Source organism: Ahaetulla prasina, chromosome 3, assembly GCF_028640845.1.
Source record: "Ahaetulla prasina isolate Xishuangbanna chromosome 3, ASM2864084v1, whole genome shotgun sequence".
Lineage (NCBI taxonomy): Eukaryota > Metazoa > Chordata > Lepidosauria > Squamata > Colubridae > Ahaetulla > Ahaetulla prasina.
This window is the reverse complement of record NC_080541.1, coordinates 187,877,489-187,904,751: the sequence shown is the minus strand read 5'-3', so window position 1 is coordinate 187,904,751 and position 27,263 is coordinate 187,877,489. Positions and strand designations below refer to the sequence as shown.

Below are 27,263 nucleotides of genomic sequence, written 5' to 3'. Positions count from 1 at the left end.
AGTTCATAACATTCCAAGATTAAAGGAGTGCAGTCTTTGTCCCATTTTTGTCACAGCCAATTCTTTTTAATCTGGTATACCTATTCCTACTTTTTTCTTTTGAAAATAAGACAAAATGGACACTATATATCTGTGGGAAGTTTGTATTGATCACTGCTACAGAGAAACATTTCAAACTGTTCAGTATTCCCTAATGGATATAAAGTAGGAATAATATTTTGATCAACTAATATTACCTCATCTCTTTTTAAACTTGTGAGACAAAAAAGGAGCAATTCAAGGAAATGTCTGAAGAATCTGAGTCCTCAAGTTTCTCTGTAATGCCTACTTGCAAATGGGACTCTTGTTATTTGAAGAAATAATATGAAACAATGACAATTGCTGTATGAGAGATCCAGGCTATTTTAGAGTATTACACATCATATCATTCCATCAATACACCACCAAACTTTAAAATGAAATATTTAAGTATGTTGGACTTGAGAAACACAGCAGTTTAACAAGCTGTTCAGGTTTAGCCTCATTTCTATTTTAAAAAAGTATGTGCTGGTACAAAATATGTAGCTAATGCAATTCCTGATCTTTATGAAGAAATAGGAAGCAGTAACTACAGATAAAATTAAAAGGTTTCATGTCATTGAAGTCTCCTTCTATCATAGCGCCTTGTTAGGGCTTTACTGTACTCCAAGACTTTGAGATCAGAAACAAACTACTGAGACTACATTTAGGAAAGAGATATGTAATGTGTAATTAAGACAAGCCCTTAGGAAGTTGAAATAAATACATAGAAATTAAGTGACTGCTTACTCTGAAGGTCTTTGCAATCGGGGAAGGAGATGATGGGGGAGAATCAGACTGAGACTTTTTGCTTCGAGTATACTCCTTATTCCTGGTATACAAGGAAGACATGGTCCATTCAGGGTGGTAGCAAGGCAACTTTCAGTAGCAATAAGATAGTACTCCTCTGTCTCTGGCTGAAGATGTATAGTGATGTCTAAAGTAAGAAGAAACTGGTTTGACAGTTACAGTGTTTTATCCATTCTTCAAAGTTTTAAGTTTCTAAGCATCCAGATAATGCTTGTAAAAATATATATTACAGTCAGCAGTATTCCATAATTCTTTAATCATGGCAAGATAAAACCAGGGAGCTTCTGTAATCGTACAGAGCCAACCTCAAAACTAAATCAGTCCTCAGATTTTCCAAAATATTTCTTGCTAAACAACAGTTTCCATATAGCAAAGCCAGGATGTTTCCAGATAATCAAAAACAAAAGAAATCTGATCACAAAAACGACAAACCCTAAAGACTGGTCATTTGTCCAGCTAGGAAGAGAGTTCCATGAAGTGCATTTTTAATCCACAGCATTTATGAGGCAGATCTTCATTGCTGGAACCGAGCTGCATCATCAGTGAGAAAGTACAAATAAGGAAGGAATGCTGCTTCAGAAAAGGGCAATCCAGATGAAGCTGTGTTTTGTTCCGTCCTCCAAATCAGGAACGCCTTCACACACTTGTATCTTCCCTCCCCTTTTGCTATTTTCTGACATTCCAAATTCTTACTTGCTCAGTGAGGAATGCTGGAGGAAAGCCAAAGGCATAGATTCACTTTCAACTTGGGATTTGGACTGCTACTTGTATGAGAAAGAAAGCTATCGGTTCCAAAAACCCAGAAAGCTTCAAGGTTGACATCTCTGCAGAATTCAGCAACCTTATACAGTCTAAAATCCAGCTATTGTTTAATATAATTGTAAGAAGAGCTTGCTGCTTTTACAAGATTTTTAACAGTTTAGAATCAACATTAGTTAGGTCAGGTATAAGGAGTGGAAAATTAAAGTCTCTTAAACATGGACTAAATCTTATTAACCGAAACAGATTACCAGATTTACACAGGCAATATTAAGTTATATCTCTATATGGAACAAGTTAAACTAAGTAGCACAGTTCATAAAACAGATTTCTCACAGTTATATATTTGCTAAATTAGTTTGGATGTCATCACTTTGCTAAGAGGTGCATATGAACACCACACTTATTCTAAGAAGAAAATATTCTGAAATCCTCCACTCTGTGAGCTCAAAAGCTTTGCTTTTGCAGAATTAAGAATACAGTGGCAGCAGGCAAATTCTGCTTGATAAATCCAATTTTAGTATTATTTGTAAGTAAGGTTGATGGAATAATAAGACTTGTTACCTATTGCTTACTCCCATCTTATTAAATTCAATGATTCTGATTTAACCATGTTTGGAGTCAATCAAGTGGATTACAAATTAAAATTTAGTAAAATTTAGTATTTTAAAAGGCTTTATTATTATTAAACTGTATGTAAAATAAGTATATGACAATCAAGTAAGTCTTACTTCTGCCTATTAGAAATTATAAAAATTACCATCATTGTCACATTTTCTGCTAATCAGGAGTAAGTCAAAAACATAATAAGGAACAAGAGGTGTGTTATTCCTACTTTGCTGGACTGGACATGAAGAGTAAAAATATGCTTTTGGTAGCACAAACCTGCCCTATGACAATGGGGAATCTGAGACTCTACCTCACATATACTTCAAAGTCCCTTCCCTCATATCAGAAGCCACACCTGTTCTGATGAGGAGTTTATTCATTTTTTATTGTCAGACTAGAAGGTTAACATCTCTAAGAGGAGCACAAAATTTATTTTGGCTGCTATGCTTTATGCTGCTTAATCCATTCCTAATTTTAAGGTCTTGTGACAATACAAAATTTTATTATGCTTTCTATACTGTTCTGTTTACATTTTTCAGCCTTTGTTATATCTCACCAACCACAATAAGGTTCTTCCTATGTCTGGATATATACACACTTAAACACATTGAATAGTTTAGTAAAATTAATTTAATGTTTTATTCATGAAGTAGGTTGATCATTTTATTAGTCAGTTTTAAATATTAGATTTGTAGTATTCTGAATCTTGCATTTATAGTGTTTTGTAGTAGGAATCATTTTGTTTTTGTGGATCAGTTGAAATGTCTATATATTTGAATCTTGTAAACTTGCTACAAAAATGTAAATAATGCTGACCAATGACAATAATAAAGATAAAGAAGGAAAAGACATTTTCTTGCGAAAAGCAGTATGCAATTTTCATAGAATTGTCTATTTACACATTTAAACTTTCTAGTGAAAGTTGATTTCTGTAAATCCATTCAGTTGTCCTATATAGCAAAAAATATAATAGTCTGAATGCACATTTACTGATTTTTTTTCTTTATAATTGCTTGGCAAATGAGAACACTTAAAAGCAAGCAACAATGCCAATGAAGAGTATCAAACACCATTTTGAAGGAAAGCTAGCTTAACCTTCCAGTTAATAATCTAATTTATACACACACACACACACACACACACACACACACACACACACACACACACACACAATCTTTTTAAACATTATGTCAATATAACCAGAACAATAGAGTTATTCATAATCAGCAATAGTTTAGCTTCTGCTAGGAGGTACTTAGCAGAGTGGGAAGGGACAACAGAACTTTGTATTTAAAGGGAAAACAAATCACACAATTCAGGTTCTGTGAGCCAGTTTTAAGATCCTGCACTTAACCAATTATAAACAAACATTCCAATTTAAAAGTTTAGAAAAGAACTAAAAAGGACACTTGGCTACAAATTCAGAATTACTTCAACTGATTTTGCCTCTGTAAATAGCACTCAGAAACCTATTCTCCCATTTTAATAATTTCTATGGGAATGCCACAATAAAAGATCGTTCTTGGCATTGTTCTAAAAATGGTTATTAATAGAACATTTTTTAAAAAGTTATGGCTTTTGTTTCAGCTCTAGTTATTCAAGTCCCTAAAATGGTATTTTCTCCCAAACCAAATAACAATACTTCAGTTCAACAAGAGCACTGCAGGGAGAGGAGAGCTGTCAGAAAGATATATTGCTTCTTAATAACGATTTTTCTTCATTCTCAAAACAATCTCATTAGAAATGAAATTTATTTTTCACATTTCCGGGACTTATTAGTCACCTTTCGAAAAATTTTTGTATTAGGATGAATCATTCCTTTAGATTGGTTTAGTAACTGGAAATTAATATGAACCAGAAATGTAGTACTGTACACTGGTACAATATAACTTAATAATTTATTTCAATGTATTAGCTATACTAATTTCAAATTCCAGAATTTCTTCAAGAAACCTATATCTGCAAGTTTTCAAAACATCTTATAATGCAGTCTATTTCATAACAGATGGTCTATATTCCATGTTGGCCTCAAATTAATTCAGTAGTTATTCAAGATTTAGTCAAGGAAAGAATTATCTTCCAGTTAGTTAAATTATATATCCAAGTGCATCAGCATAACACTGTTTTCTCTTTTACCTATTGCTCATCTCTGTCACTGATTAAGAGATAAGGAGTAATGTTGAAAAGATTAAAAAAACTGGTAAGTCAACTAAAGAAAACTGGGTATTCTATTTAGATTTTAATATGAAGCAAAAAAAGTTTAACCATTTGCCTCTCAATAAAGAAGAATTTTTAAAAGCCTCAATATTAAGAATTTAATCAGTGTCAGAACTCACAATATTCATAAGCACTCAGTACAACCTTTTGTGGAACCCTTTATGAGATTCAGAAAAATTAGGAGTATCACTGCTTATAGCATTAAGAAGCCACAACAGAAGCAAGCATGAGACAGTGACTGCTTCATTTTCTTTTATGTAGCTAGTATGTGTGATGGAAAGAAAATCAACGGAAAGCAGTTTAGGGTAGCTTTATAATTCTACTTCCACAGTAGTTCTGTTCATATGTTATGTTATATAAAACCTTTGGGAGCTGGCTTGCATGAAATCTATTCTCCACATATTTATACAAAATGCTGTTATCTGAGAGGCAGCGAAGAGTGATCTCAAACCTTCACCTAGTGAGCAATGTGGATTTCATAATACCTAAATAGAGCTCAAATATACTTAAGATACTGAATCTGCGTTTTTCCATTGCCAAGCTAAATAATTTCACCCATGAGCACAATCACTTTACAGTAGCTATTTCTATCAAAATGTATCCCTTCCCATCTATCCAGTTTAAAATGCACCATAACATTTTAAAAAACACGATCTCCATTTTCTGCTATATTTTAGGTACACAAAGTCCAAACTGGCCTTTGATTCCTTTAATTGTGTCTCCCATAGCTGTGGATCCTCTCTGGGTAACTTGGGGACAGTCCCCTTTTCTCAGATCAGCCTAATTCAAAGAACCCATTTTTCATGGGAAAAATGGGAGAAGGACGTTATTGTGTAGCCACATTGAGCTCCTGAACAAAAGGAGATATAAGATAGACAGATAAATAATCAAAAGTCAGCCGAGGAAATTATAGGAATAATAAACATGTTATTCCCATAATTTATATAATATTTGTTATTTCCTATAGCAAACATGGTATTTTGATTGAAGATTCATTTCCTCTTTTACTTTAATTTCAAAGAAGTGTATGGATTTGTTAATAGTCAAAGTGACACAATCTGCACAAAGCATGAGATGTCTGTAAACTCTGAAACACTTTACAGTTTGCAAAATTATGACAAGTCTTTAGAAACAAATTTAGGAGAAGGGAACTGCAATAGTTCAAGGAAGAGCTACCATGTCTGCGATTATGACATGATGCATGATTATTGGAGGAAGGAAGAATGGCTAAAAAAAAATCCAGAAAATAGAAGGAATATAGTACCCTAAAAAGTGTATTGCTTATTTCATGCATTTTGAATAGGCACATTCTACACTACAACTTCTTTCAACCCCCACTTTCAATGTTACTGGTTTTATTTATTTATTTATTTTGGATACATGAAAACAGTAAGTAAAAAGGAATATTAGGACAGGGACGGTAGGCGCGCAGGTGCACTTATGCACGCCCCTTATAGACCTCTTAGGAATGGGATGAGGTCAACAGTAGACAGTTTAAGCTTAATGTTTTACAGACTCCTATCACTTCAGAGAACTACTGCTTTCGAAAAACTTTCATATGACTACAAGTCATACCTGGCAAATTAACTTTTTGTGTGTGTGTACCAGTGAACCACCCAGTCTATTCCGAGTATTGTAAACTAGAAACAACAAAATAAAAGAAACTACCAGAACTGGCTGGTAGTTAATTCCTAAATATCCATTAGAACAGATCATCTTCAGAGATTTGCAAAAGGGATTGCATGCAATTCTGGGAGGACAGTATTCTACCCCATGGAAGTTGCCACTGAAAAGCACTCTACTTTATACTGAAGACTGTATATTGTGAAAAGGTTTGGTGTTTTCAGGTAGAGAGAAATTGGCTCTACTCTAAACTAAACTGATGCAAAAACAATGCAGCTACTTCCTGTAAAAGAAAACAAGCAAAACTGCCTGCCTGCAATGAACTGAGTAATGAATGCTGCTCTAACACCAAGCAGCAAGTTATCCTAATGGGAGGGACCCCATTTAAATACACAGGAATGTACATGTCCATTTAGACATCTGTCTTCACTGACTGGCAGTCAAGTTTTTTTTTCCTGTTTGTTGCACAAATTAAAGGTCACATAAATTCCTATGAATTAGTACTGTCAAATAAAATGGCTTTTCACATTTTTTTCAAAGTTAGCCAAATGTTTCAAGTCTCATTTAGTTTATTCATAACTCTGGTTAGGAAGACAAACAGAAAGGCAGAAATCCACAAGAAGAGCAACTTCCTTTCATCCCCCACAAGCCATAATCTTGGCACATTTGGGAGTTCAATCACATTTAAAGGCAAGTTTTAGAAATAAACAATTTCATTTAAATCCTGTATAAGTGGCTAAAGAGAACAGTATGTGCATGCAACAAAAATAGCAATAAGCTAAAAAAAAATGAGGAAAGAAGGTCCATTCCCACTTGAAGACCATTTCCTAGGTTTCAAGCCAAGATATGCATGCTAAAGAGCCCACTTTTCATTCAAATACTATTATGTACAGAGAAACTAAGGAAGAACATTCGGTATATTAACATCTGATCATTTATAGCAAAATCCATGACTTTAAAATTATGGTATACTGAAAGTGTTTAAAATTAAAAAGTAATTTTTGTAGGTTTTTTGTGATTTGAGACACAACAACATCCGAAACAGAAAGCAAATACTTCTTAACAAGTCAAGAATTGGGTGACATTGTCTCTGGGTGACACTTAGCATGCAGGTAAATTATCCATGCAAAAGAAAATCTAATTAAAAAACCAGACCACAGGAAGGCAGAGGTTATCATAGGCAACAAATTCATGACATTTATTTCTCTAAGTACTGTAAAGAAACAATAACTCTACTATGCTAAAGATATTATGGTGACATCCGAAAATACAAGTTCTGAAACCTCTAGTAATGAAAGTCAAGGAGGACAGAAAAAGAAATTGGACTGAAGCTAAATATAAAGAAGTCCAAACTAATGAAACAGATAGAACAACCAGTCTTAGAACTGACAATGAAAATATCAAAATCTTGAATAGCTTCTGCCTTTTAGGATTAATCAGCAACAGTAAAGCAAGTAGCAGTCAAGAAATAAACTGCAGACTAGCATTTGGAAGAGCAGGGATTTAAGGGTTAGTATGTATGGAAGCGAAAGATGGACTTTGAAAAAGCAGGGGAGGGAGAGCATTAAATTTTGATATTGGAATAAACGCCTGGGAATATAATAAACAGTCAAGAAAACAAACACATTTATTCTCCTTTGGACACATTACAGTATGTGAAGACCTAAGATTTTAGAGACGTTCTAATGCTAGGAAAAGAGGAAGGAGGGAGGGAGGGAGGGAGGGAGGGAGGGAGGGAGGGAGGGAAGGAAGGAAGGAAGGGAGGGAAGGAAGGAAGGAAGGAAGGAAGGAAGGAAGGGGATAACCAGTAGTGAAGTGGATGGATTCAGTTACAGTGGCAACAAATCCATTCTTGGGAGACCTGAAAGACCAGGTTAACTTTCTTCATTCAGACCACCTGTTCTTTAGAAACAACATTTTCATGGGCCAAATATCATAAATACGGAACGTACATACAGAAAAAATGACTTATGACTTCTTTTACAGCAAATATAAATAAAATAATAAAATAATAAAACTTCAGTTCTTGCTATACAATACAACATAGATAGTATATATTTTTTATAATTTATAAATAATACTAGTCATCAAATCCATATGTTAATGATTCCATTTTACAAATTTCTCATGCTCTACTATGCTCTACTTTATTTAGAAATTTTAATAGCACTTTAACTTTAGGGTAAAAACTTTTTTTTTTAACCCTGATAATTCTCAACTCCCTTTCCAGATAAAGTTTCATCATTCTGAAACAAGGGTACCGAATTAGAGCGAGGTTTCTGTGGACTTTCTGATAGTTATTTATCTTACTTGATAAATAGCAACCATAACAAAGCCAAAGCAATAGATCATTCTTCAAAAGGTTGGTAGCATAGCTCATTCCCTTAAGACAGTGATTTGCTTGGGAAGCATTTCAGTTGAGTCAACTGGATCAAATCCTATTGGAAGTTCAGCAGCAATCTTTGATTCAAATGAACTGATAATCCTAGAGGCTCACATACTTTGCTACACAGAGAGATGTGCAGCTTTGGATCATTTTTCTCAATAAATAAATGAACAAGTCATTTGTTTTTGACTCATTGGTTTAGTTGGGTTATTTTTGTCTAATTTTATGACTTATGTTGAGAACAGATCATGTTTCCGCTCGTATTTATGCCATTCAAAAGAGTTCATGAAATCTTAAATGACACTGTATCTGTCCTAATATAGATAGTCCCCGACTTACGACCACAATTAAGAACAGAATTTCCCTTGTTAAGCAAGGCAGCTGTTAAGTGAATCACACCAAATTTGATGATTTTTTTTGCCAGAATTGTTAAGTGAATCAGGAGGTTGTTAAACAAATCAGATTCATCCATTAACTTTGCTTGCCTGAAGATAGCTGGGAAAGTCACAAATGATGATCACATGACCCCAGATGTAAATGCAGGCCAGTTGCGAACTGCGGGAATTTTGATCATAGGGATGCTCTAATGGTTATAAGTGCAAGGACTGGTTGTAAATAACTTTTTCTGTGCTGTTGTAACTTTGTAGGGTCACTAAACAAATGGTTGTAAGTCAGGGACTCCCTATATCTCCAAAGAAACAAATATCTTTCTCAAACACAACTGAAGTTTTCTTCCTCAACATTGTCTGACACCCTTCTTTTATAGCAGAGAAGACAGCATACCAGAGATTCGTTTTATTAAATTATCTTTATTCTATGCTTCTAGGGATGTGAAAGTTATCCAGTATCACTGCATTATTCTAGGAAATAAAACATGCAGGAGAAGGGAGGGAGGGAGGGAGGGAGGAAAGAAGGAAAGGAAAGGAAAGGAAAGGAAGAAAGAAAGAAAGAAAGAAAGAAAGAAAGAAAGAAAGAAAGAAAGAAAGAAAGAAAGAAAGAAAGAAAGAAAGAAAGAAAGAAAGAAAGAAAGAAAGAAAGACATCAGAATCCACATATTCACTGAAGCAGTTAAAACTATAATACATCACTATTTAAATAGCCCTTCTTCCAAATCAACTACAAGAAATTCAGCTAAATGCAACTACTAAGTAAACTTTATGGCATGAGAGCAACAGGAACATACCTCACCATATTAGGTAGTCAATATCCCAGAAAACAGAAAGGAGAACATAGGCCTAATAAAGTCATTGCTCTTGACAGCAACGTTTCTGATAATAAAGCAAAGAAATGAGAAACAGATACCACACAGATCAGCAGAAATAGCCCTGGGATTGAGAATTGGAAGGATTTAGGCAGGGCTCTTTAATGAAAATGGAAGTTTAATTTTCTTTCCCCAGGGAAATGTGAAATTAACAAGAAAACAATATTGTATATACTTGCATAAAAGATACAATTTCCTCCCAGTCAAACTCAACTAGTGGTGACTTCATGGATCATCCATGTAATTTTTTCACAACACTGCATACCATTCATGCAATTCCCTTTTGATGTAAATTACGTATGCAGAGTTTGGAAAAAGAATAAGAAATAGTAAGTCAAATAAATTAAAAGCATCAAATAAGAAAAAGACAACAATACATAGCTAAAACTAATTTATACAAATGGCAAATATTCTATTTCTCCAACTTTGCAAACTTTGCTTTGCTTTCCATCTTTGTTCACAATGTCTACTGTTTTCCATTCTGAACCACTCTGTGCATTCAATTTATTCTTGTATATGCTTAATCCAATCAAATGCTGCTCTTAAAATATCTGGTAACTAAATTTCAAGTCCACTTGTACTCCTGCTACATGCAGTATTTTACGTTAATAGTTAAGGACTTACAATTTTGGTAAGCCAAAAGTGCAATCAAGGCCTATACCTATTCATGATACTCTATGCAAACTATGATCTCGAACTTAGATACTACCTTACAAGTTAATATATTGTTACCTACAACTCACAACACAAAGATATATGCAGCATACCAACATTCGCTCAGGATGCAGAACAATTACAATCGACATTCCTCCTTAAATCAAAACTCCCTCAGAAACAAATAAATGCAATAGGAGATTCCCACTTTCACATATTCACTGAAAAAAATTAGTTCATATAACTAGTTCTCAACATTGTATAGCCTAACCTCATGATCTGCAATAAGCCTGCCTATTGTGAATGAATGTTCTACTGTATAAAACCTAGATATGTTTTTCTAGTATTGCTCCTGAATCAAGCATATTTTCCATATTTTAGTGCTCCAGATATTAGTAATTTCAGGTAGTAATTCAATGTCAATGGATTTATTCTCAGTATTTTAAAAATTAGATATGATAGCCATGACTAAATAATTTTCTTTACAGTTACTGTAAAGAGAAAAAAATTCTGGAATAGAATAAAGCATTATTAAAAAATAATTAAGACCATTGTATCTTACAGGTAAATCACATGCAGAAAATGAACACTTTCCACAGTAAAGTGTGCTTCTTTTGCATTTATAGTATGAATCTGAAATATTTCTATATTTATTATACATTTTCAAAATCTCATATTTGGTTAAAACTATTTTAAATTCTCTGAGTTTACGCCTAATATATAAATACAAAAGAACTGAATAAAAAGTTCAAGTTACTATATAGTCTTAAAACAATCTATAGAGAATAACAGAGTTGGAAGGGATTTTGGAGATCTTCTAGTCCAAACCCTTGCTCAAGCAGGAAACCTTATACCATTTTAAACAAATGGTTGTCCAATTTCTTCTTAAAAAACTCCAGTATTGGAGCATCCCACAACTTCTGGAGGCAAGTAGTCCCACTGATTAATTGTTTTAACTTTCAGGAAATTCTCCTTAGTTCTAGGTGTTTCTCTCCTTGATTAGTTTGTATCCATTAATATTGTCAGATTTTTTTCCATGCTCTTCAAAAAAGAGTAACTTACTGTCCCATCACTCAAATATTTTATATGTTAACAGCAGCCTGCTTCAGTTTTTCCTTTTCCTATATGGATCATTGCTTTTATATATCTTTTAAACAGACTCTTCTAACTGGCCTATGTGTAATTTATCATAAAGATATTACACTGCCATGCAATAAATCAGATTTGACTAATAAAAGGCTGACAAAGGCAACTGAAAAAAAGAAGTAAAGTTTTGCCTAATTTTTGAGTGTTCTAACTGTTCTGCATTATTAATCAATTTGGATGAAATTTTACAGAAGTAGGAAAATCTGATGTAAATAGTTTATTTATTTATTTATTTACTTACTTACTTACTTATTCGATTTGTATACCGCCCTTCTCCCGAAGGACTCAGGGCGGTTCACAGCAAATAAAAATACAAAAAATACGTATAACACAGGTTAAAAACAATATAAAAAACTAATTCAATATATGGCCTAAAAATTGGAATAAAATTAAAAACTCCATTTAAAAACCCCATTTAAAAACTACATTTAAGCTAACCCTGTGCGCTGAAACAAAAGCGTCTTCAGCTTGCGGCGAAAGGTCCGGAGGTCAGGGAGTTGACGAAGCCCCGGAGGCAGCTCATTCCAGAGGGCAGGAGCCCCCACAGAGAAGGCCCTCCCTCTGGGGGTCGCCAGCCGACATTGTTTGGCCGACGGTACCCGGAGGAGGCCCTCTCTGTGGGAGCGCACAGGTCGATGGGAGGCTACTGGTGGCCGTAGGCGGTCCCAAAGTTATCTCACTTTACATCGTAGAAAGCATCCATAAAGTGTACCACATATTGGTCTAGGCAAGATTATTTGATATTTTTCTTAGATCAAGTATCACTTCAGGTTGAAAAATGAAAAACTACCTTATTTTTTTATACATTGGGTTTCTTAATAATTTATATAGAAAATGTTTTTTGTATTCTACTCCTGTTAGTTTGCCGTTTCTGGTTTTGGCAAAAGCATAAATCTTATTTATGGCATGGCCATTCCAATTATATCATAAATCAGTTCATCCATATGTGGCTGAGCAAAAAATAAAACATGTTGTATTTATTTTCATAAGCACTGAAGTCTTATTCCAAAGACTCTGCCTTGCTTTTTTATGTTCTCAGCAACTTCCTCTATCGCCTCTGCCTTCATAATTATTATATATCACGCTTGTTACATATCAAGATAGTTTAGTACCTATCACTAAACTATAGTGGAAAAACAAATAAAAATACTAATGATCATCATTATTATAGAAGGGTAAGAAGAGCATACCTATTACAAGAGACAGAAAAATTATCTAAAAGGTACTGGAAATGATTTTAAATCAAATCTGTTTCTTTTAAAATGTAAATGAGTTGAAAAAAACAGTCTTGGAACCAAAATTTCACATGAAACAGCTCATGAATATCTATCTGTGTCTCTTTGTTTACCTTGTCCTCCGTTACTTCTTCAGTACCATCCATTTCTTCATCCTACAAAATAAACATACAAATCAGAAACATTTGAAATAAATGAGTTTTCTTCGTAAGCTAACTAAAAATGTACTCAGAGAAACCTATTGAGGCAGATAATACTCATTTTTATATTATTTAGACAATACTATACCAGAGTATACCAGAAAAAACATCTGGTAAGTAATATTAATTAAAGGCTTGAAATTATTTGAATGTTTGAACATGAATCTCCAGTTAAATTGTAAGCTAGTTGACCACATAATGTGTTTAAAACACAATGAAAACTATTTTTAGAAAAAGCTCTCTGAAGAATATTAGAAACAGAGTCATTAGGTATACCTTATCTCTTATCATAATTTAGTAGAAGGATGCTATCAATCTGCAAGATCTTGTTTCATTACCCATTTGAACAGTTGTTTCATTACCCATTTGAAACACTAAAAGTTTCATTCTAAGATGTTTCTATTTCTCCACTCTGTGAGTTGGATGATTGTAATTTCTGAGGATTGTTAGTGGTTACTGATGTGCAACAGCATGTTAAGTAGTTCATGAGCTTTTAAACCAGCTAGAGAAATTTGACAAAACCTTTTCAAAATTCATCTTGGGTTTTCAGTAATTTTCCAAAGGTGTGCTGGAGATTGCAAATAATCTGAGCATTATACCCAGTAGTTCAGCTAAGGAACTATTGATTTAGCTGTACTCTAGATAAGATGATGGGCAAAGTGCAAATACATGACTGCAATGAACATTTAAGAGTTTGACAGACTAATTTGCAACAAAATACTATTGAAGCTCTTATGAATCAATTACTTACTTAAATATGCATTCAACAGTACAATATTGTTATTTTAATTAGGGTTATATAGAGTAACCAAACAGTTTGCATCTTAGTTTTTTAATTAATTTTATTCCTACCTTTAGAATAAACATTGTAACAATTATGGTTTCACTTACATACACTGAAGGTCTTTTGTTTCCATTTTAGAATTACATCATGCCCTGTGTCCTTAACAATTAGGTAGGGATATATGTCTAATCCGCTATCCATCCCAGTGGATCAGAATTTAATCTTTCATTCTTTGGTTTCATGTATGAATGACAATACCTACATCCTTTGTAAAAAAAGAGATTCCAGTGCCTCTCCGTCTCTCTTTTGGTCGCCTTCTCTCTCTTACTGACTGCTTGTTTGAAGTTCTGTCATCCAGGTCCTGATCTTCGTATTCTGTTAAAAGAAACAAAGCTTTAGCTAAAAATAGTAATTTATTCAACCATGGGACCATTTTCAAAATAAGCTAAGATAGTACTCATACAGAGAGATTCGTTTAGCCTCATCATCTACCAATCCATACCAATCTATATTTAAATGTTTAACACCAAACACAGTGGGTCTATCAAATAGAGGTCGTCCTCAGTTAATAACCATTTGTTCAGTGACCATTCAAATTTACAATGGCAACTGCAGTCATATGACTGTGATCTGCATCTTTTCCTGCCGGCTTCCCACAAGCAAAGTCCATGGGGATGCTGACAGGAAGATTGCCAGTTGCTTGGGTAAGTTTCCCTCACCCATACACACCTCAATGTGCTTGTGCCTCACTCCCTTGGGCACTTGCGCACACTTGCACACTTTCTCCCATCCGTCAGCAGCCACTCCAAACCCTAATATACTAGTGTCGCATCTCCCCACCACCTAGGCACCCTTTGCTCCCTGTCACACCTGACAGTCACTTACCTGGCTGCTGGCCTGCTTGCAAGCCTCTCGGGACTTGCAACTTCCTGCTGGCTCCCCCACCGACTTTAGTTGTTGGAAGACAGCAGGTAGTTGCAAAGAGATGCTTGCATAGTGACCAAAAGCAATGGGTACTTAAAGGAATGCTAAGCAATGTGGTCACATGACATTAAGCTTTATGGCAGCATTACTTAGAAATTCTGGCCAAATTGCCATCATAAATCAAAACCACCTATAGTGGATTTAAATATTGCAAGAGATTACTGATTCAAAAAGAGGGAGAAGAATTACTATTCTTCCCAAAGAAAACGTGCAAGATTAACCCCAAATAATACTAAAAAAAACCACTTGAAGAGTGGTATCCCCCCCACTCTCCTCTCCTCTCCCCACTCTCTGATGGGCTGCTATATTTAATATGTCTCTCATAAGGGCACAGATTCAAACTGTTATAAAATATATCAATATAAGAAGTAAATACCATTTTTCTCCATGTTGCCAGCTGATGTGCTTTGGTAATCTGCTGAGCTCAATGAATCAGAAGATACAAATCTACTTGTCTTAGGCATGTGAGAACTTGAATAAAGACTGGAAGTTAATGAAGGAGAGACAGCAGTTGTAGGTTTGTCTTGTTGTGCTAGGTATCTCAATCGACGACCAGAAGACTGGAAGAAAAACATAGGCAATAACAATTGGTACAAAGATAACAAACAAGGGCTACATCCTAAGGTTAAAACTAACAGTATTATATCCCTTTAGCAGAGTTGAATATATATGTATAGAAAATAGTACTTCTTACCATTATGTATATAAAAAGCAAGTGTAGGAGCATATGCTATGTGAGCTATAATTAGGTGAAAAAGAAGACTATATATAGTCAGTCAGGTTTGGGTCAACTCATGATTCAACAAATGTAATGTGCTGTACATGGGGCTCTAACTTTTAAAACCCCGTGTGGACCTAATTATTTGTTTGCTCTGGTTTCTGACTGTCCTGTAAGATTTGAGAGTTGGTTCTTTCTGAATCCCATCAACTAATCAACATTATCAGGTAGGACCTAAGAAGCAGGGCTTCACTGCCATGGCATTTTCCCTCTGAAATAATATCCCCCCACGAAATGTGTATGATCCTCACCCCACCAGCCTCCCAAAGAGCACTGAAAATATGGCTCTTCCCCCAGGTCCTGGGTTAAGGGTACAGAGAGCTTTTTTCTGTTTTAATCTCTGCTGATGTTATCTTTCAAAATTGGTTGTTGTTCTCTCTTAATGACACTTGAGTGTTAGCTTTTTATATTATTATTTGTATATATTAAGCAGCTAAGCATCATTGGAGTTTAGGTGACCTAGAAATTTGATTAATAAAATAATTAACTCTACCCCTAATCATAAAATGAAGCAAAAACAAAAAATCAGAACTTTTTAGACCAAGAGTGATCACTTCTATCCACTATAAACATTATTTTTTATAGTTATGATCAACATGTACCTGCATCCCAGTCCAACTTATAACTTCAAAAGGATTTAGATTACAAATAATGAAACTAACCAATCTTAATTTTTCTCAGGACTCTGAACAGGATATATTTTAAATAAAACAAGGCTTCATTTTATCTGTATTGGAAAAATAAATATTAGCAATTATTTTCCCAGATCTTCAACTGTCTAGATTTTTTTTTTCATTGGAGCAAATAATCATCAAATACATACAGATATGAATCTTTGCTGTTGGTACCTGATCAAAAATGGTATTCTGGAAATATAGTGGTTCATAAACCTAGTATACAGATGCTATGAAAAAGACAGATTCTCTGCTTTAGTTTCCATTTATTAAGGACTGAAAATAAAGCTTACAGGATTATAATTTTGTCCACGATGTTATGGCAAAACATGAAATATATACTGTATATAAGGAATAGGTTATCTAACTAATTTGGACTTCAGCTTCTCTGAGTCTAAGCCAGCATGGCCAATGACAAGGAATAGTGGAACAGTAGTCACAAGCAAGTAGAGAGCAGCAGGTTGCTTGTATCTATTCTTCACAGTTCAGGTTTCTTAATTTTAAAATGTGTATGTGGATACATGCAAATAATTCCTCCTGAATAAAAACTTAAAGTGAAAACTGAAGGTTGAGGCATGGAAAAATGTATAAAATTACTTGTGCTATAAATAAAATTGGTAACTAGAGTTTTATATTCCAAAAAGCAGTAATGGGCCTTGACTGACTTTAAAAGGGAATAAGATACATTAATGGAAGAAAATATTAATAGTTTTGATGGCTATATATCAGTTCTAGTATCAGAGCTGGTTTGATATTATAATACAAGTTAAGAGGGTACTATGATACCGATTCTCTACTTCTGAGTTTCCCATAAGCACCTGACTGACTTTTCTCTGATCTGGGAGAACTCTTAAATTAGAATTATTATTGTTCACATCTTTTGCAGAAGCCATTTAATGACATTTAAAAGGCATTTATCAAGTTATGATATCTGGCCCTGCCCTTGAAATAAAATGTCAACACTGCTAACACAGATTTGTTTCAACAAGTTATATTTGGACAGATCATAGAGTCATTCTGAATACCAGTATAATCAAATCTGCTGATTAAGCAGTATATTTCTTCACAAAGATCCATTGCTATGGTATAAAAATAAAGAAAAACATTACAGAAGTGAACAGCTATTTCTTTTAATAACCATCTTTTTAAAAAGATGGGATACAAATTAAATACATACTTTTTTCCTTCAAACATAATTCAAATCTATTACTCATCAAATGTCATAATTTTTTGGGAGGGAAAGGTTTTATGTATGGCTTCACTTACCTCTTCATCCAAGTTTCTAGTCCATGGTGAGTTGACCTCCCTGGATTCTCTTCCGGCAATATCTTCTTGTTTTCCACCACTTTCCTCACTATCTCTGAGCCTGTCTGACCTTTCACTTGGCTGTTCCTGAATAAGCCGCTCTGCACGAGACCGGCTAAAAGTTCTCTCTGCCTCCTGCAGATCTGTAAGTGTTATACCCTGGAAAATAAGACAGTCTTTGTTAATGTGGTGTCTTTTTACAGCAGGAATACCCAACTCCCGGGCCACAAACCAGTACCAGCCCGTGGCCTATTAGAAACTGGGCCGCAGAGCTGGAGGTGAATAGCAGGTGAGCAAACAAAACCACAACCACCACCCCTGTTCCGTGGAAAAACTGTCTTCCATGAAACCAGCCCCTGGTGCCAAAATATAATGGGGATCACTACTTTACAATCAATAAAAATCCCATCATAAATTATCCTTCCCACAGTGAATAAGCTTGGTAAAATTCTAATCAGGTGTTAATCAGTAAACTCAAAGCTGGGAATGAGTACTTCAAAGTATGCTAACTTAATTATCTATTAAATATAGCATTTCCAAATATTCAATATGAAGTGATGGCAATAAATATTTCTTCTCTGGTGAAAAATAATTAGCTTTATAAAAATAACAATTATCACATAACTTGTTAATAATATTCTTCCTTGAAAATAGATTATTATTATTTATTAAATTTCGAGAAGTAATATAAATTTATTTAAAGTAGGCCTTTTAATGACCAAAGATGTGTAAGAAATTTTCTATTCTGAAGTGGATTAAGAAAAAACTACACAGGACAAGTTAAATAATTTAGAGATCGCATTACCTTCTTCTGTAGAAGTTAATATTTCTCACCTGGGTAGATCTGCGAGTCTGACGAGCTTGCCTGGATCGAGCTTTCCTTAGAGATTCTGCTTCTTCATCTCTTACAGGTGTCAGATAGGACCTAAAATATAATAAAAAAGAACAATCGTTTAAACATAAAAATAATTTTTGCAAATAAAGATTTCTGCTTATTCAAAGAGTTGAGTCAGATTTAACAGATTAACAGAGTTGGAAGGGACCTAATAGGTCATCTAGTCCAACCCGCTGCTCAAGCACTGGTTGATTGTTCTCACTGTCAAAAAGTTCCTCCTCATTTCTAGGTTGAATCTGTCCTTGGTCAGTTTCTATCCATTATTCCATTGTCTGGCCTTCAGGTGCTTTGGAAAACAGCTTGAGCCCCTCCTCTCTGTGGTAGCCCCTCAAGTATTGGAAGACGGCTATCATGTCTCCCCTGGTCCTTCTCTTCACTAGACTAGCCATGCCCAGTTCATGTAACCTTTCTTCATATGTTTTATTCTTCAGTCCCCTAATCATTCTGGTTGCTCTCCTCTGCACTTTCTCTACAGTCTCAACATCTTTTTTATAGTGCGTGACCAAAACTGGATGCACTACTCTAGGTGTGGTCTTACTAGAGCTTTATAGAGTATCATCTATTGTACACAGAATCATCTATTGTAATGTCCTTCCTGTTAAAGACTATTTCAACTTTAATTGCAATAATACAAGAGCAACCAATAGATTTAAACTTAATGTTAATCTAACGCTTAGAACAACACCTAAAAACCGAACTACACACTCTCACAAACGTACTAACATCCAATGGATTCCAGAGAAATAAGATTACCAAACTAATCCAAAAAGAACCCCCCACTAAAATCCAAGACAGAGAACAAGAAAACGGCACAGCCCTCCTCCCATATATAAAAGGCACCACAGACAGAATCAGCAAGATCCTCCACAAACATAACATTAAGACAGCATTCTGCACAAACCAAAAAATATCCACCATCTTAAGAAACCCCAAAGACAAAATTGAGTTAGAAAATCAAGGAGTATATGAAATCCCATGCACCGCCTGCCCCACCACATACATCGGACAAACCAACAGAAAGATAAGTGCACGCATTGAAGAACACAAGAACTCAGTCAAAAAAGAGGAACCAACTTCTTCCCTGGTCCAACACCTTAAAGCCACAGGTCACGATATTGACTTTAAAAAGACCAGAACTATCGCCAAAACTGAACACTTTAACAACAGAATAATCAGAGAAGCCATCGAGATAGAAAAACGCCCACACAGCATGAACAAACGAGATGATACCTTCCGCCTACCAGCCATTTGGAAACCCGCCCTTATTGACAAACGAGTCCCTAACACGAGGAATGACACCAGACCCACACTCACGAGGTCCACACAGGATGTCACCACCACACATCCACCCAGAAAGCAGACCCAAACCCACACTGATCAGGAAGCACGACCAAGGACCAGAAGCCAGACCGCAGCTGCAACATTAGCTATTTCAATCCCCTCCAATCCATACATGCAGCAGACAGACACCCACTATGAAAATGTAGCACGACCACAAACACGAAGCCAAACAACAGCAATGCAGCTCACCAGCTCAAATCCCCCTGCAACTCAGACTAATCTGAGCACAACCAAGCCCCCACCAACACAGGACACACACCCAGCCAATCAGAGCATAAAAAAAAACAACCCATCCAATCAGAGCACAGCCAAGCTCCCACCCAATCAGTTCAAACCCCCACTAGCAGTTAAAAAGGAAGAAACAGCTGCAATCACACATTGCTCCCAGAAGCACGAAGCTGAAGCCTGAAGATGACGAATGAGACTTCGTCGAAACGTCGCCAAGACACTTCCAATTTTACGCGGGAGAAAACCCGAATAACCAAAGACCTACATATATATATATATATATATGCTTATACCTCCTAATATTTACTCATATATATGTTTATATACTATATAATCTTTTTTGTATGATACTTATATATATATTGTTGTGACAAAATAAATAAATAAAATAAAAATAAATATTAGTACCTCACTTGATTTTGATTGTATCCATCTATTATTTTTCATCTACCTGCTGCAGAGGGTTCGGTAAATAGATACCAATGTAAATATAAGCACGAAGAGGAACGATTGAATAAGAACAGAGAATATATATCTATGTCAATACAGCAAGCTGTAAAATAATATATGATGTAATGTTATATTTGTTACGTGTTTTTAATGTGTTTTTGTTTTTTGTTGTATTTTTCTTTATTTTATTTTTAAAAGTTAAAAGTCTAATAAAAATTATTTTTAAAAAAGAAAGAAAGCAGTCTTTCATCTGCTGCAGGATGTGAAGAGGGTACCTTCCATTAAAAATAAAACATGAAGGCAATTTAATTACTGACTTTGTATAATTAGAAAGAATAAACAGATACCCTAAAATTTTAAAATACCTGCATATAATTCTATACTAAAAGTATAACAAGAGCATAATCTTGATGGACTCCTATAATAAGTGTACGCAAAATCAGAAATCAGAATCCAGTCACTGACAAACACTAAGAATTTTTAGCATATATATAGCAATGGACTTTGGCCTAGAGATTCGCTACAGTATAATAAAGCAAGATAAAATCACAAACAGTAATGGAATTGAAATGCCAAATGGCCAAACCACCAGGAGCCATCATGATGAAACCTACAAGTGTCTAGGCATTTTACAATTGGATACCCTCAAGCACAGACAAGATAAAAATATGATTTAGAAAGAATATATCCCAATAATAAGAAAACTGCAGAATGCTACCATCAAAGCCATGCATACTTGGGCCACGCCTGTGATATAATACACTGCCAATACAAGCCATTGTTGATTCCGGGCAACTGCTTGGACTAGCCCTGAAGTTTTCTTGGCAAGACTTCGGAAGTGCTTTGTCATTGCCTGTTTCCTAGAGCTGAGAAAGCAACTTGCCCAAAGACACCCAGGTCGATTTGTGCCTAAGGTGGGGCTGGAATTCACAGTTTCCGGATTTCTAGCCCAGTGCCTTAACCACTACAGCTTCCTTAAAATAGATACATTTAAGAATAGATTGACAATATATAATTTTGATTCACCTTGAAATATATTAAATTGAAAAAGTATACATGGGCCATGTTTTTAGCTATAGATGGGGGAGGGGAGTTCAATAAAAACTGCCTGGTCTACTCTAATTTGAATTTCAAGTGTTATTTAGCAAAAAACATAAATTGGAAACTCTATATATTGGCATTTCATCCCATTTGTGTTTTAGAATAGAATAGAATTTTTATTGCCCAAGTGTGATTGGACACACAAGGAATTTGTCTTGGTGCATATGGTCTCAGTGTACATTTTTCTGCAGAAAAACAATTTTGTGAAGTAAACCTGACTCAATTGCTAACATAGTATAAGCCGCCCTGAGTCTTCGGAGAAGGGCGGAATATAAATGCAAATTTAAAAAAAATTGTCTCAAATCACCAGTGAACATCTGTGGCTGAGTGAGAACTTCAGCCCTAGTTTAGTCCAATACCATTATTGTCATATTGCAAAAGGCCCACACAATGTCATTGGTCTACGACAAAATTGGAGGAGAAGGAGTAAGGAGCACTCTTGTCTCAAGGTTCCCAAAGGAAAAGCAGCATAGAAGTCAAATAAATAACGGGTGAATAAGGTTTAATTAATACTGTAAATATTGTCATTTATATTATGATTTTGAAAACTGTAAAATACTTTAGTGTCAGGCAAATTATTTCAGCTGCATTTATCTGAAATGGTGGGACACAATTTCAAAAGGAACAACATTATTCAAGAAGCTGCAATAATAACTCAAAAAACTGAAGTGGAAGGTAGCATCTCAATCAGTGTATGAAATATGACATGTGATAAATGATGGTATATCTGCTGATCTGTGCTTTAGACATCTGACACTCCGTAAGTAGAAATTAGCACATAGTTTTAAAAGTTAGACAGTATTTGAGGTTAAAAAGACAGCAAGTCATCTACTGCCATCTTGTGGAATGAAGAAATCTAGAAAGTTGGGAAAAAGACTAGCAATTGTTTGCCTTAATTGCAAAAGACTTGTAAGATTGTACTTCCCACTACTTTAAATTATCTGTATGTATGTCAGCATAACCATTTAAATGTTAACTTTTGCTACTACAACTATTACTTGAAGGGAAATAGTTAAAACTTTAGCCAAACTTCTCGGTTCACAAGTCTGCTCATAGTTCATTAACACAAGGTAGATAAACAATTAACTATTATTTTCTGAGCATAAAGACCTAAAAAGAATGTTGTTAATAAAATATCCTGGTCAAATTAAGCAAGGATGCAAAATCAATTTAATTAAAATTTAAAAAACAGCACAATAGACAATACAAGATATTAATTAAAAGATATTTTAGCCATTTTGTTGGAAGCAAACAATAAATTTAAGATATCATTTTAGGATAGTATTATCATACCCATGTTTCTCTTCACAACCTTTGCAATGAAGACTACAAGTATATAAGTTTATACACTTGTATTTATAAGTTATATTTATATACTTTATAAGTTACTTACTGCTCTATTTTATCTGCCTGCCTTCCCTTCACTATTTAAAATTAAGTCTCAATAAAATCACCAAAAATGCTCACCTTGAACCTTTACAGACAGACTGCACAGGAGCTGAAATTCTTGCCTGTATCGCTGCATAGGAAATCAGGAATTCAGTAATAACACACAAGTCCTGACCTCTTCAACAACAACAAAAAAATGCAGCTTGCTGTCTGATAAAGCAACAGTAAATTTTTCTCTTCCGAACATGGAAGTAGTAGGAAGTCTGAAATAGCACACCGAATTCTTCCCTATCCTACACTGTCACCAGCATTGGCAGCTTGCTTTCTGAGAGGACAAACTTATCACAAAGCAATTAACAATGAAAGCAGGGCTGATAAGCACTTTCAACAGTAAGTGTTGGATGACTGCAAGCTTCTTTAAGCATTTAGAGTCCTTTGCTGTCCTTCCCTAACACAGCATAAATGGACAGATTACTCTTAGTTTCCTACAGACTAAATTCATACAGAACACTAAACCAGGTTAAGGATGCAGTGAGTACATAAAGTAATACATTAGAACAGTTTTAAAGCTGTTAGTTCTTCTGGGCCTAAGCATAATTATGAAAAAATAGCCTGTTTGGTTAATTTATGGTTCTATGTATTGTACAACTTTAGATTCAGTTAATTTAAAAAGAAGCAAGTTAAAGAACCAGCCAGACCTTTAAAGGACAATTCTGGCAACCTTTATTTTAATGAAAATATTGTGTGATGTACATCAAAAACCTGTACACTAAAAATATCTGATTCTATAACTTGCAGAGTAGGAACCCAAACTTTCAAGCCAAATTTAACCAACTAAGTCTCTCTGTCTTTGGAAATGTTTCCGGAAGCCAAACTGCCAAACATGCTAACAGTAGACAAAAGCCCAATCAAGGAACCACCAAGACCACTCCCACCAACCCTGACAAAGCAAGCCACTAGTATATAAAATGACAGCAAACCCCACAGCACTAATGATGTTACCTAATTTGGCAATGAAACTTCCTCAAGAAAACATCCAAGCTCAGAGAGCTCCAAGGACTCCACGCTTCAAATAAATTGCATCACTTTAAACCAGTATTTATTGACTGCTTGTTTTTCAAAAAGTAGTATAAAGAAGCTTCTCAACATTTTAGTTCTCTGGAATCTGAAGATTTTTCCCTTTGTCTGTATTTTTATTTACTTATTTATTTATTCGATTTTTATACCGCCCTTCTCCCGAAGGACTCAGGGCGGTGTACAGCCAAAAATAAAAACAAACAATACAATATACAATTTAAAATACAAATTAAAAAACTTATTTTATAATTGGCCTAAAAAACTTTAAAATATATAAAACTAAAACCCCATTAAAATTAATAATAGATAATTTAAAATCAATAAAATTTAAGCCAGCCCCGCGCGAATGAAAAGATGTGTCGACTGGCGGCCCCCAGGGGGAGGGCCTTCTCTGTGGGAGCTCCGACCCTGTGGAACGAACTTCCCCTCGGACTTCGACAATTACCTGACCTTAGGACCTTTCGCCGCGAACTTAAAACTTATTTATTTCGTATGGCTGGACTAGCCTGATTTTTATTTTTATTGGATGGGTTTTTAAAATTTTGTGATTTTACGGGGGAGTACGTTTTTTAACATTTTGGGCATTTAAATTAGTTTTTTAAGGGATGTTTTTAATTATTGTGTGTATCTATATTTTATCTGCCTGTTCACCGCCCTGAGTCCTTCGGGAGAAGGGCGGTATACAAATTAAAATATTATTATTATTATTATTATTATTATTATTATTATTATTATTATTATTATTATTATTATTATTATTATTATTATGTGTCTTCAGTTCGCGGCGGAAGGTCCGAAGGTCAGGTATTTGGCGTAAACCCGGGGGAAGCTCGTTCCAGAGTGTGGGAGCCCCCACAGAGAAGGACCTTCCCGTGGGGGCCGCCAGCCGACATTGCTTGGCGGACGGCACCCTGAGAAGTCCCTCTCTGTGAGAGCGTACGTATCTGAAGATTTTTCCCTATGTCTGCTCCTTCCTCTGATGTTTAAGGAAGAATTGAATAAAAGTAATCTGGAGCTCTTAAAGTTATCAGTTATCCAAAATAACTGATGCCTATATATGTAATTTGCAAAGGAAGAGGCTTAGAATCACTCTACCATGAGATAAATCATGTTTCTCACCTATTATAACATCATGTAGTATTTCATGGCTCAGCAATCAGTATGTCAATTATCAAATAATATCTTTATTCAGACACATATAATGATTGAATATATTAGCCTTGAGATGTATATGCCCTTTTAATAAGGCATTATTATTTGTTAAGTTTTCATCTCATTTTTTTAGCCCAAAGTAAATATAACTGTAATTTGCTTTGTTGATACTGTGCCCTGTACAGAAGATACAGACAAAGTCAAAAGTATTTCCATTTTTTTCCCCAAACAATCCCAATTTTTGCCATAAAATAAGTTTACAAGTGACACAAGTAAATAGTCATCACTGTTCTTTATTCCATTGTATATTGAGTTGACACTTTGCTTTTGATATATGACTTCATATATTCTTGTAAATAATAAAACAAGTGCAAATAGCACGGACATAATTTTGGTCCTTATAATAATTACTTATAATTGGTGCTTACTATTTACAAGAATATGTTAAGTCATACATCAAAAACAAAGCAGTTGCTCTATGCACTATGGAATAATGGATGGTGGATGCCAAAAGTTGGCCACGATGGTAGTTTAGCTTCTCATATATCACAGTTTTCATACAGAAGAGACAAATAAAAGTTGTCAAAAACAAAGGAATCTTAAAAATGTGGTTTTATAAAAAATAAGATGGCAAATTGAAACAGAAGAAGTTGTCGGAGAGAGTAATAGGGGAATCTAGCTAACAGTAAAGTTGTTATCAAAGCTTATGTGAATTGAAAGAGAAACTATTGAAAATGGAATGTTATTCTATTGGTTTCTATCCAGAGTAAGGCTAGCTGGTGAAATCTAAAATGAAGTGAACAGTTGATCCTAATAAAGATTTATGGGATGTAGAATGAGACTTGGAGAAGATTAAATTAAGTGTTTGAAGTTACAATCCAAAATGAAAAAGAATACTGAAGAGCACCATAGGAAAGTTTTTTTCAAATGCCATGGGCCACAAATTAGATACAAGAACAGAAAATCAAAGGTTTGCTTCTCTGAAGATCCTTAGCCAAAGTGAGATCATCTGTCAGGTCTTCAGACTATGAAGGATGGTATTTTACCCATTCATTTGGTAAGTCCTTTCCTTAAACACATATGCAAAAATAGGATTAGTCCTAATATCTAATGATATAAAGGAGTGTTTATATGTTATAACACATTATGTTATGATTGTGTAATGAAAGATATGGCAGAAACTGCTTTGCCATCTTGTGCTTACTAGAAAAGGGGACAAATTGCCACCACAACAAATGTAAATGTAAGCAGTTCAGAAGCTGGAAACTTGAAAGTGCTCGTCTGCTCCAACAAGGCATGGCTGATACTAAAATTGCTTCGTACTGTTTCTATAAGTTCCATAAAAAGGAACAAAAACTGGAACCTGTATGATCCTGCCTGTGATCATAGCTACCTGAATATAATTCCATACGAGGAGCTGTGGTGGCACAGTGGTTAGAATGCAGTATTGCAGGCTGACTCTACCTATTGCCAGGAGTTCGATCCTAACTGGCTCAAGGTTGACTCAGCCTTCCATCCTTCTGAGGTCAGTAAAATGAGGACCATTTTGTTGGGGGCAATATGCTGAGAAGCTGCTCAGAGAGTGCTGTAAAGCACTGTCAAATGGTATATTCATTCTTTTATTAATAAGGTGTGTTCTGTACTAGATAGGTAAATGTCTCCTGAGCTTTTGGAAAGATAGTCAAGCTTGATGAAATAATTCAAGGAAGTCTACCAGTGCTTATCTCAGTTATCTGGAAAGAGATCAGGCATCATACCAGTTCACAAGAAAGCTGTTAGGAAAAGGCTCTGCCTTAACAAGCTGAAAATTAAATTGGATTCAAAAATAAAGCAATCCAGTTACTGATATTTTGGCAATCTTATCTTACTAAATTGAACTGATTCTGTTCAAGAAGAAGAAGAATATTAAAGAGGACTCTTTTCCTTTATGTCATCTATCAAGAGCCTGGCAAGTATTATGGCAGGAACAATCAAGATTTATTTGCTATTAATATATTAATCTTGGACTAAAATGCTTAGGATCAACACATTGGAGCTCAAGTTCTGTTTTCATCAGTCATTTCTGATCTATTAATAGAGCTATATAGCAGCTGCTCCAAATTGATACTGTCCAATATTGTTCAGCTAATAAAACCTATGCAGAGCAAA

At 34.9% G+C, this 27,263-nt stretch overlaps 1 protein-coding gene across 9 annotated transcripts in view; it reads right to left on the bottom strand.

Moving 5' to 3' along the window:
- Window positions 1-27,263, bottom strand: part of PPP1R12B (protein phosphatase 1 regulatory subunit 12B) — a 111,363-nt gene that overhangs the window by 39,006 nt on the left and 45,094 nt on the right. For 6 of the 9 annotated variants that reach the window (XM_058175394.1, XM_058175393.1, XM_058175396.1 and 3 more), the window contains 5 exons: window positions 18,317-18,407; window positions 17,444-17,641; window positions 15,102-15,285; window positions 14,004-14,116; window positions 12,871-12,912 (listed from right to left, as the gene is read on the bottom strand). In XM_058175394.1, coding sequence (XP_058031377.1) covers window positions 12,871-12,912; window positions 14,004-14,116; window positions 15,102-15,285; window positions 17,444-17,641; window positions 18,317-18,407 — 628 coding nt within the window. Of the gene's footprint in view, window positions 1-807; window positions 1,578-12,870; window positions 12,913-14,003; window positions 14,117-15,101; window positions 15,286-17,443; window positions 17,642-18,316; window positions 18,408-27,263 lie in introns of those variants that run through there. The other 3 variants (XR_009154170.1, XM_058175400.1, XM_058175406.1) reach the window with 3 other exon arrangements.